Source organism: Gekko japonicus, unplaced genomic scaffold (assembly GCF_001447785.1).
Source record: "Gekko japonicus isolate JY-2015 unplaced genomic scaffold, Gekko_japonicus_V1.1 scaffold7, whole genome shotgun sequence".
Lineage (NCBI taxonomy): Eukaryota > Metazoa > Chordata > Lepidosauria > Squamata > Gekkonidae > Gekko > Gekko japonicus.
The window spans coordinates 2,474,628-2,486,905 of record NW_015159711.1 but is presented as its reverse complement, the minus strand read 5'-3'; the positions used below and the strand labels follow the sequence as shown (position 1 = coordinate 2,486,905).

The 12,278-nt window shown below is 44.5% G+C and overlaps 1 protein-coding gene across 1 annotated transcript in view; it reads right to left on the bottom strand.

The window, feature by feature from the left end:
* Window positions 1–11,818, bottom strand: part of DNAJC27 (DnaJ heat shock protein family (Hsp40) member C27) — a 16,091-nt gene extending 4,273 nt beyond the window's left edge. The window contains exons 1-5 of the mRNA XM_015429383.1: window positions 11,526–11,818; window positions 5,489–5,571; window positions 4,830–4,899; window positions 3,630–3,794; window positions 2,123–2,245 (exon numbers count right to left, since the gene is read on the bottom strand). Coding sequence (XP_015284869.1) covers window positions 2,123–2,245; window positions 3,630–3,794; window positions 4,830–4,899; window positions 5,489–5,571; window positions 11,526–11,603 — 519 coding nt within the window. The 5' untranslated portion in view covers window positions 11,604–11,818. The remainder of the gene's footprint in view (window positions 1–2,122; window positions 2,246–3,629; window positions 3,795–4,829; window positions 4,900–5,488; window positions 5,572–11,525) is intronic.
* Window positions 11,819–12,278: the final 460 nt, after the last annotated feature.

The following is a 12,278-nucleotide window of genomic DNA, read 5'->3' as shown; positions in this document are numbered from 1 at the left end:
CCCTTTTGGTGGCTTGCCTGGTGCAGCTCCAGGCAGGGGCTGCCAGGACTATTAAAGGTAAGTGTGTTGTTTACACATGTGCAGACAATGCTTTCTTTTTTGGGGGAACCCCCCGACATTTTGGGTCTTTTTAACTGTCAGATTTTTCTGCAAGCCTAGTGGGTCCCCCAAGTTTCCTGAAGCATCTGTTTAAGTGTGCCCCCTATCTATGGCTTTAGTTATCTGCAGATGGAGGCACACTTGGGAATTAGTGGGGGCTGAGGGAGAAAACAAAGGGGGGCGGAATGCCCCCTCCCCGCAAATTTCTTGTGGGTCCTCACTTGTCTTATGTATTCACTGCATAATATATCCCATTCTAAAAGCTCAGGGTGGGCAACAAAAACGTAAAACCTCATTAAACACACAAGCAGAATAAAATCCAAGCAGTAATTACAGAGCCCCAGCTCTTGCAGAAAAATGGATTTTGGAACCTCTGTCCAAAATGATAGGGCCAAGGCCCATGCATGGTACAACCCTTGTGCTACAAAGATAACATGGAGAAGGGGAGAACATCCCGGGCCATTTTGGGTCCCCATGGAAGAGAAAAGTGGGGTATAAATAAAATAAAATAAAGGGCACATTCCTAGTAGTAGAGAGCAGAGCACAGGAGAGAACCCTCAGCCAGCCTGGGCTGGGACAAAGGCTGCTGTGGGGAAACAGATGGCCTGCTGTTTGCTTTTGCCTGGGGTCTAAAGTGGAGATAGGGAACTGGGTTTGGAAGATGTTAACACTGTGGCACGCATCCTCTGAGCTCAGTTTCAGAGCTGGTGTGGCACACTATAGCTGGACTCTCAGACTGGAACTGGGACAACCAGGTTTGAATCCCTGCTCTGTTGTGGAAGCTCGTGCAATGACCTTGGGCCCGTCACAATCTCTCAGCCTAACCTATCTGTCAAGGTTGCTGCTGTGGGGATAAAATGGAGGGGGCAGGAAGGCAATGACATAAGCTGCTTTGGGTCCTAATTAGGGAGAAAAGGGGAATGTACATAAAAAATAAGCATGCATAAATACAATAAGCATAGTTTGCAACACAGCCATCTGACTGTAAGAAGGACCGATTCCCTGCATTATCATCTCCTGAGCTGCCACCAAAATAAATCAATTAAAAGTGAACCCAAAGCACTCATTCACAGAGGAGGCTGGCTTCTGTGTCTCTGCACAATTCACAGTTCTGGCCTTGCCTCCTTCCATTCAGTCTCCCTGGAGTGTAGGACTGCCAACTCTGGGTTGGGAAATTTCCTGGAGATTTGGGAGACAGAGTCTGGGGACGGTAGTCATTTCTTCCAGAGGAACTGATTATGTCATTCAGAGATCGGCTGTGATTCCAGAAGATCTCCAGGCCCCACCTGGAGGCTAGCAACCCTACTGGGGTGCATAGAGAAATTCAGCTGTGCCTCAGGCTTTGGGAACAATGGCCTCACGCTTATCACTCCCAAAGCAGAACACCAGCAGAATTAACTAACCTAAGAAGAGGCTGCTTGTTCTGCCTCTTTATGAGTCCTTCCAATGAAGTGATCCAACTGGATCAGTGATTCATACAGAAACATAGGGGATATATTCCTAAAAGGATGGAAGTGTAGTTCTTCATCTTATACATTCTAAAAGTAAACCCTTTGGGGTATGAAGGTGAAGAGTGCTGCCGATTTTAAATCAGAAAGAGCAGAATAGAAAGGTCCCTGCCAGATACGATCCAGAAGGAAGAGGGAGAAAATGCACAAGGCTACAGAATAGCTGATAACCAGAATCCAGCAGAGACAATGGTCAGCTATGAAGCTTACTCAGTTATCATGAAAACAAAAAGTAAGGGGTAAGGAACATATGCACCACCCTGAGCCCTGAGGATGGGTAGTACAAAAATGCAAATAAATAAACAAAATCCCAGCAAAATCAATTCTGCTTCGATGTTATGATAACTAAGAGTTTCCAGGCTGCTAGGCTGACAGAAATGGAAGTCCTTCTCATATACAGACCCAAAAGCACCACTTCAGAGCTTTCATAATGGAGAGCTTACAACGTGCCAATCATTGGAAGCCAAAGTTAAGTACTGCTGAAGGACTGCCACATTTGGCATGTCAGTTCATACCTGGAACATCTCATTGATTCCCTCTCCAGTCTGTGCTGAGGTCTCAAAATAAAGAAAGCCCCTGCTTTCCGCCCACAGTCTCCCTTCACTCTCATCAACACAACGGAGCTTGGCACAATCAATCTGAAACACAAGTAATAGAAGATTGTGAGCCTGGTTTTCAAACTGACCACACACGTTAGCCTCTTTTTGTGAGAAGGTCCCAGAGTCCAACACCTCTGATCCACACAACAGACATCTGCAGGACTCACATTTACCACCCAGGAACAATTGCACCACAATTGCAGAGGCAGAGCAACTGTCTGATATTAGAACATTCCTAAATATTTCTAGCCCTCATGGTTGCAGAGATCGTCTAGGATTACCATACTGTAATCCAAGGCTTGACAATTTCCAGGTGCCAAGTTGCCACGGTGCCTAGAAATTTCATCATGGCAGCTACCAACAGCTCTTAACAATGTCCCCTTCCCCATCCAAGGCCATAAGGGCCTTGGCTAGCTTTGGAAAGCTCTGGCCGATCCTCATTGTTCAGAGTGAATATTTGAAGCTTGAAATGGTATAAAGTAATATTCACACTGCATTAATACACTTTAAGTAATGAAAGCTGGAGGCCTGAATAGGTATGTCTTTTGAGAACATTTGGTTTTACAGTAGCAAGTATTAGAAAGCATGGTCATTAATCTACAAAACCCTGAAGGCAGAAAAATGAGTCTGGATCCTAAATTTCTGGGCTCGCTCCTAGATCTACAGAAAATTTGTCAAGGCCTGCCTTAGTCACACAAATCTAGGCCTTGTAATCTACATATTATGCAAAAATATTTAAAATATGCAACTTAAGCAGACTAACCTGGCATTTCTGATTTAGGAGACTATAAACATCTTTATACCTTTTGTACCCTATGAACAGTAAGGAAGAAATAACAGAAAATCTTCCTACCCTGACTACTTGCTACTGTGATCTGATAAACATCAAAGAAGTTATATGCAGTTTATCTGAAGATAATCAAGCAGTGAGAGTTTTGGATTCTTTGTAGATTCTGTGACCCAGGGCAAAATGCCTGAAACACAGACTCCATTATAATCTAAGCTTTTGTGTAAAAATCATATCATAACTGGCTCTTCCCCTGTAATGAATTTTATTATTTTGTGTATTTAAAAAAGTATTAACCCACCTTCCAATAAAATATTCCCCAAGTGATGAAGAGCAATGAAATAACAATAATCACATCAAAAAGAAATAGTAAAAATGGTTAAATAGCACACAGCGGTGGCAGGTAGTAAGTGCATCTATACATGGTATATTCAGAACATGAAGGCTCCATTTTAGCTATAATGCTTAATAAGCGTTGGCCAGTCCTCCATTAATTTGTCTGATCCTTTTTTAAAGTCCATAATTCACATTAGCAGAGGCTCCCCAACTAAACAGTGCTCTATGATTTGAGGGTCTCTGCTAGAGAACAACATTAACAGCAGAAATTTTCTACATTTTATGCTCCTCTTGGCTTACCTTGTTGGCACAAACCACAAACACAATGTTTTCCATGTTTCCATGTGGCCCAAGCTCCTGCTTCATCTCAGCAAGCCATGAATCAAGGGAATCAAATGACTCCTTCTGCCCAACGTCATACACTAGGATCACACCTTGGGTGTCTTTATAAAATTCATTGCGCACCTACACAGAGCACAGAACCAAAGCAGATCGTTACTCTGGATCATCAGGATGTCCTAAGGAAAAGAACTGACCTCAAGTACCACAAACCACTGGTGCATGAGTTTGGAGTCTATGAGTCCATCTCCTGTCACATGCATCCCAATGTACAACCAACCAAATACAGACACAAGACTGACAGCTGTGTTAGCATCCATACTGAACTGGGAGCAGCACTGGAGGAACATGGTAATTTCACACCATAATGCTCATTCTTGAAATGGTGCAACCTGCCTGAGAACGGGCAGAAGAAGCAGATAAAGTGGAAAGTGTCCTCTGTCTAGAAGTAAGGGGATACGATCACTTTATACTTAATTATGGTTTTACACAGATAAAATAGCATACTTGAGCACTTTATACTTAATTATGGTTTTACACAGATAAGATAGCATACTTGAGCACTTTATACTTAATTATGGTTTTACACAGATAAGATAGCATACTTGAGCATGGCAGAATGGATGACAAACATGACAAACAGAGGTTCCATCAGTCCCACTCCCTCCAGTTTTTAAAAGATAAGCATGTCAACATACAAGTACCACAGAGTAAGCGTGACTTGTCTCCCAACTATAGCTGGACATTTACTACATGTTTCCACATAATATCCAGCCTACAACTGCTCTGGTTGCAAGCCAAAGTATAAATTAGTCACAGATCTCCAACTGTGATAATGACATGGGTCTCAGCAATTAACAATTTATTCAAATGTATATCCAAAACAGCTGCAGGAATAGCAACTATGTTAGCTTCTGTACTGAATCAAGAGCAGTGCTGAAGACCCCACCGGAAAGACCCATGTACTGTCTACTTAGACTCACAATAGCTCTCCAGGGTCTCAAGCAGAGGAAGCTGCTACCTGAGATCCTTTAGTAGAAGCCAAGATTTCCAGTCATATTCTTGGCCTACAAACCATGAAGCCATCTAGATTCCCAGAGCCAGGAGTCTCCAGTTCTGAGCCTTGGCCTCATCATCATCACCCATTCTTCATTCCGTTACCTCATAGAAGAAGGCATGCCCAGCCATGTCAAAGATGTTCACTTTAATTTCTCTGTCCCGGACCTGCACTCTGAAAGAGAAAGGGAGGGAGCCATCAGATCCAAGAACAGGTACTCAAAATTCCTTTTCACTCTTTTTTAAAAGACACAGATAATAATTAAGCACACCACCTAGGACAGGAGGCATAAGCACAGATGAATTCTGTTATACTTGTTAAAAATTGGATAACAAGGTCATCCGGGAAGCACGCTGCTAACTCCAAAAAAGAGCTGGGGCATGAAATACAAAAGCATTCAGACAATATTCTTTCCTTCTATTACTTTTCACTGAGGCTTTCACTAACATCACAGTAAGAGTTGGACTGACATTCAAAATCTTCTCCAGGTGAACTGCCCCAACTATCCCCCAAGGATGTATCTGCATGGAGAACATAATGTGCTTCACAAGATTCTCACAGACACAGCAGCAGTTCCTGAGCAACAATTTCTGCCCTTGTGGTAGCAGAATCTCTGATCGCCACATTCATTCATCTCAGTCAGAGCATGGCTTGTAATCATTCTCACACATTTGTACCTGTCCATTTTTCCTTGGTTCGCACACCAAATTTTCTATTATTAAAGTTACCATGCATTTTCATATCACAAGAGAGGAGTACTCACTTGGTGACGCCATAATCAATGCCAATTGTTGCGAGGTACTTAGGCACAAATCTCTTTTCACAGTATCTTTTTATAATACAGCTCTAAAAAATAAAACAAGAGTTAATTTTACCCAGTTATAACCTAGTTATCTATGCAGCCCCCATTGCCCTCTGAAGTTTGCAAAGACTATTCTAATCTTTAAAAAAAAAAAAATCTCCTGCATGAGTGTATAATCTTTTAGATTTAAGCAAATGAAAACAAAACATACAACCAAAAACACTGAATCCCTGCCAACAATTCAAATGATAGTTTCCTGTTTTATTTCTTTAAATGATACTAAGGAACCTTACTAAGTGTCAGAGCCAAAGCCAGACAGGTCTCTGCTCCCTCTAATCCAGGGAACTCCACTGAAAACATGAAAAGCTGCAGCTTCAGAAATCAAGGGGGTGATAGGGAGAGAAGAGAGAAAACCTGCCCAAAGTATGTATGTTATTCAGTGGAAATGGACAATATCTTATTTCTGTTTTTTCTTACTGTACCTTGTTTGCAGATTTGCATGAGAAATTAGGGGAAAGGAGCATACCTTGCTTTGCATGCAAAAATCCCAGGTTCAATCCCTAACATCTCATAAGAACATAAGAGATGCCAATGTTGGATCAGGCCAAAGGCCCATCCCGTCCAACACTCTGAGTCACACAGTGGCCAGAAATACCAGTGCCATCAGGAGGTCCACCAGTGGCAGTGAATTCCAAGTGTTAATCACTCTCCAGTTAACAGGCTCAGATACCAAATGATGCGAAAGAGCTGCTGCCAGTCAGAGCAGACAATACTGATTCAGTAGAAGGCACCTTCATGTGGTGAACTAACTAAAACAAAATAGCAGTGGAGTGCTTTCTTCTGCTGTTTCACTGGAAAATTATGAATGCTTTACTCACTCTGTTTCCCTTCCATTTCTTCAGCTTCTGTTTGCTAATCAGTCTGATTTTTAATAGTGTAAGGGAGCCTGCCTAGTTCTACATTGCTGTAGCATAAATATATTTGTAAGCATCATGTATGTTTAAAAACAATATAAACAATAAAAATATTAAGAACATAAGAGACGCCAATGTTGGATCAGGCCAAAGGCCCATCCAGTCCAACACTCTGTGTCACACAGTGGCCAGAAATACCAGTGCCATCAGGAGGTCCAGCAGTGGGGCCAGGACATTAGAAGCCCTCCCACTGTTGACCCCCCCCCAAGCACCAAGAAGACAGAGCATCACTTGCCCCAGAGCCCCTAGCTATACCTTGTGGCTAATAGCCACTGATGGACCTCTGCTCCATATGCTTATCTAATTCCCTTTTGAAGCCGTCCATGCTTGTAGCACCCACCACTTCCTGTGGCAGTGAATTCCATGTGTTAATCACTCTTTGGGTGAAGAAGTACTTCCTTTTATCCGTTCTAACCCGACCGCTCAGCAATTTCATGGAGTGCCCACGGGTTCTTGTATTGTGAGAAAGGGAGAAAAGTACCTCTTTCTCTACCTGCTCTTTCCCATGCATAATCTTATAAACCTCGATCATGTCACCCCTCAGTCGTCTTTTCTCCAAGCTAAAGAGCCCTAAGCGCTTTAACCTTTCCTCATAGGGAAAGTGTTCCAACCCTTTTATCATTCGAGTTGCCCTTTTCTGCACTTTTTCCAAAGCTATAATATCCTTTTTAAGGTGTGGTGCCCAGAACTGCACACAGTATTCCAAATGAGGTCTCACCATTGATTTATATAGGGGCATTATTATATTGGCTGATCTGTTTTCAATACCCTTCCTAATAATCCCCAGCATAGCATTGGCCTTCTTTATTGCAGTCACACACTGTCTCGACATTTTCAGTGAGTTATCTACTACAACTCCAAGATCTCTCTCTTGATCTGTCTCTGCCAGTTCAGACCCCATCAATGTGTATTTATATTTAGGATTTTTGGCTCCAATGTGCATCACCTTGCACTTGGCCACATTGAACCCCATTTGCCATGTTGACGCCCACTCGCCCATCCTTGACAGATCCCTTTGGAGTGCCTCACAATCCTCACTGGTTTTCACCACCTTGAACAACTTTGTATCATCCGCAAATTTAGCCACTTCACTGCTTACTCCCATCTCCAAATCATTAATGAACAAGTTAAAAAGCAGTGGACCAAGTACTGATCCCTGTGGTACCCCACTGCTTACCCCCCTCCACTGGGAGAACTGCCCATTTATACTCACTCTCTGTTTTCTATTAATTAGCCAGTTTTTGATCCATAAAAGGACTTGTCCTTTTATCCCATGATTTTTGAGCTTGCTTAGGAGCCTTTGATGAGGAACTTTATCAAAAGCTTTCTGGAAGTCAAGGTAAATAATATCTATTGGATCCCCCTTGTCCACATGTTTGTTCACCCCCTCAAAGAACACTAACAGGTTAGTGAGACAAGATCTTCCCTTACAGAAACCGTGCTGAGTCTGCCTCAATAGGTTTTGTTCATCTATGTGCCTACTAATTCTTTCCTTAATAATGATTTCCACCAATTTACCCGGTATCGACGTCAGACTGACTGGCCTGTAATTTCCTGGATCACAACATCTGATCCGAGGGGAAGGGCTAAAACACAACCTAACAGGTTCTTTGAAACTAACCATCCAGAAAGCATTTGGAACCAATCAGGTACAACAATCCCCTATCTTGCTAGCCTGTTATGTGCTGAATGACAGACATTCCTATTGGTTAATGGTTATCATTCCCTTTAGCTGAAGATATGTGTGGGGAACTATTGTTTAGGAATAAGACGAAATACTTTGTTTTGCCCTAATGGTCCTGAAGCAGAATATCCAAGAAGCTGCCTACTTCAGATAAATTTGTGGAGATCATTGGAAGGTATCAGAAATGAGACAAATGGGAACCAGGGTCAAATCTCTTCTGTAGCAGCTCCTAAATTTCTTCTGTAGCTCGTTGGACCTTTCCCTTCTTCTAGACAGTAAAGGAGTTTGGGGCATCTTAGTTTTAGAATAACTAAGGGAACCCATAAAAATCATAAATTATACATGTTGAAGAGAACGTGGCTCAAAGAACTTTTTCTCCCTCTCCTATAACACTAGACGGGGGTCATTTTGTAGAAAAAGAGGTGCAGGAGCTCATTATCATAACTCATTTGCATAACTCATTTGCATATGCCACACACCCTGACGTCACTGGAAGTGTGTCAGAAGGCTCAGGCTTCACTGGACTGTTTTGGATTGCTAGCTATTGGGGGGGGGGGGGAGGAACGTGCAGATCTGTCCTCGCAGAGTAGGGAGAGCTCGTACCTGAATAACACTTGGTCTTAAAGGTGCCACTGGACTGTTTTGGGCCCGGGAGGGGGGCTCTGCAACTTACCTGGCTGTTTCTTGCTCTGATTGAGGGCTGCTGGGAGCAGGGGGTGGGGCTTGTTGCATGTGCCCGCCCCCTGGGCTCTTTACTGCCGGAGCTCCACTCCTGTGCGCTCCTGCAGGAAATGACCCCTGACACTACAATTTGGGGACGTTTCCTGTAAGATTAATGGGCAAAGGATTCATAAGAAGAGCTCTGCTGGATCAGACTAGTGGTCCACCCAGTTCCACATTTTGTTTCACACAGCAGCCAACCAGTTGTCCTGGAGGGCCAACAAACAATGGCACAGAGGCCAAGGTTTTCCTTTGAACTTGCCGCCTAGAACTGGGTTTCGGAGGTTATTGCCGCTTAATATGGAGGTTCCCTTTACTCAACATGGCTAGTAGGCATTGATTAATCTGTCTAACCCCCTTTTAAAGCCATCTATGGTTATGGCCTCCACTGGCAGTGAATTCCACAATTTAATTCATTGGGTGCCCCTCAAGTTCTAGTATTATGAGAGATGGTAAAAAGCTCCCTCTATCCATTTTCTCCATCCTATGCATAATTTCATAGATCTCTATCATGTCCACCCTTAGCTTTCTTTTTCTCTAAACGAAAGTTTCAGACCCTTCCGCTGTTCCTCGTAGGAAAGATGCTTCAGGACAGATAAAAGGAAGCACTCCTTCACTCAAAGCACAGTTACCTTAATTCATTGCCACATGATATCTTGATGATTACCAGTGCAGTAAACTTTAAAATGGGGTTCGACATCCAGTCATTAAACCTCTGAATACCAGTGCTAGAAGGCAATGGGGGGGGCACTGACTGGGTATTCTGTGAAACAGGACGCTAGACTAGATGGACCATTGGTTTGAACCATCAGGCATAAATTGTTAAGAAGCAAGGCCTTCTCAGCAATAGTGCCTTCCTATGCAACTTGGGAGATTCACTTATTTGGAGGTTTTATGGAATCAACAGAAGCCACATTTTTGAAGCTAAGTGTACAAACATGCATGATACTGACTTATACTGAATCTGAGCCATCAAAGTCAGTATTTTCTACTCAGACTGGTAGCAGCACTCCATGGTCTCAGGCAGAGGACTTTTACTTCACCTGCTACCAGGCCTGTAGCTAACGCGGGGCCCACGGTGCCTGGTCCCCTTGCGTTTCTTCTGGGCCACTTCCCTCCCGGGCTGTTTCCGAAGTGCCTCGACTCACCACCTGTGCGCCGTGCTGCCTCCAACGGCTGCCTGACAATTGAGCTCCTTGGGCACTCCAGAGAAGTGGAATCCTTCATCCCCAGAGCTACCTTCCGACACCCTTTAAACACAGCCAAATTGCCACCAGCCCCTGGCGGCTTCTCTTCCTCACCATCCACCATCTCTTAACCATAGGACCGGTCTCTGTACACCAGTCCGCGTGTGCCTGCTTTAAAAACCACCTACCTCATGCCACCGCCCAAGTCCCCCCAACAAGCCCCGTGGGAGTTTTTCTAAGGGAGCCGCGGAGAGCGTGTGCCAGAGGCGCCGAGGGGCAGCCCTTTACCTGCACTCTGAGCCGCCCCCGTGTCACGCACTCCCTCCCGGCTTCCGTGACCTTTGTGACTGGAGGCGACATGCCGGGCAGGGGGGGAGTGGAGGAGGACGCCTGCTCCCGCTGCCGCCACCTCCAGTGTTCCCTCTAAGCTGAGTTAGTGTGAGCTAGCTCACAGTTTTTTAGCCTCTGGCTCACACATTTTTGTCTTAGCTCAGGAAGGATGGCTAATTTACAAACTAATTTATGCAGCAGCCAAATCTCCTGCTCACAACTTTAATGCCAATAGCTCACAAAGTAGAATTTTTGCTCACAGGGCTCCATAGCTTAGAGGGAACATTGGCCACCTCCCTCGACCACCCCCCCACCCCCACCTGCCTCATCCTCCCGCCCAGCAAAGTGGCCGAGAGAGCGCGTGGCCTGCCACCGCCAGAGGGTTACCTGGAACTTTTGATTAAATTAGCTGCCGGCTCCCCTATGGCCCCCTCCCAAAAAAGTCCCTAGCTATGGGGCTGCCTGATCTTTTAACTGGAGATGCCAGGGATTGAACCTAGGACCATCTGCATGCCAGATGGATGCTCTACCACTAAGCCACATTATTTCATTCCAGTTCCATGATATTTTAATGAGCACCTGCTTCTAGTATGGATTTATAATTGTTACTATTTTACTTGATTTACTTGAAATGTGTTCATTTGGTTTTTTTATTGTTTGCCACATTGAGGCTTTTAAAAGAAATGGTAGTTGAAGTCAAGTTACTTCAGGAATCTGTCTGCCAATTTATATTATGCCTCTATTTTATTGTTGTTGTTTATTGTTCTGGTTTGACTTTATAATACATTTAGGGTACTTTTCAGGTGAGAGCCAGAATATAAATGTTTTAGATTAAAGGTAAAAGTAAATAGCAAGGGTCTGGGCTGTGAGCAGTAAAGAGTACCGTGTCTTCCCCCTCAGCTTCTGTTATGTTTGTGCCTCTCTTGACCAGTCTCCCGGCCTCCTCCTCCTCCTCAGAAGCCTTTGCAGCTGGCAGCACAATTTGCGCCCACCTCAACTGTCAGAATAGTTAGTATACGATGGGCGCACCGGATTGGTTTTCCCCCAAGTCATTCAGCATTCCGCGGACCAATAACGCGCCATCCCACCTGCCCTCTCTGTACCTTGCCAACCTCTGCGTTGCCCATGGAGATGACTTTGATCCTCAACGACTTGCGCGGTTCCTTTCGCTTCGCATCCATATCCGCGCAGAGAGTACCCGCTTCTTTAGCGAACACTGGATCCGATTCAGACAGCCCCAGCTGGACCGCCACCGCACGTACCACCCATCCGGATCTTCTCTTCCGCTACCCTGCTTCCCATGGTTCTTGTTCCCGAAGCTGCCACTGCCGTTGCTGCAAGTGCCGGACAGCGCTCCGCGAGTCTTAGCGATCTCGCGAGAACTGGGAGAAATGCGCTCTGCGCGCATGCTAGAGGTAGGAGGTCTCGCGAGACTGAACCAAAGTTGTCAAATCCCTCAAATATAATGGGAGGGGGGCTGCTATTTCACTTATTGTGGCTGGAGAGAACCAGGGAAGGTGCGTGGCAGGCAAAAAATATAGAGACTACCCTGGGCTGCTCATAACAGTTTGGAGCACGCTGGAGAGAAGGAACTGCGATAGAACAAGCAGGAAAGCTGCCAGAGCTAAGAGGGTGATCCCTGTTTAATAATTTGAATGGTTCAAAAAGCAAAGTAAAGCTACATATAGCTGTTTTTCAGGTCGAAGTGGTAAATGTAGTGGTTTTTAAAAATGGTGATGGGGTTCAAGTCATTAATGTAAAAACTCTATAACTGTGACTGTTGTTGGGGGTATATATACTCCAAAAGTGGTCTACAAAAGTGGTGGTGGGGGGTATCAGAACTTCTGGAGGCAGAG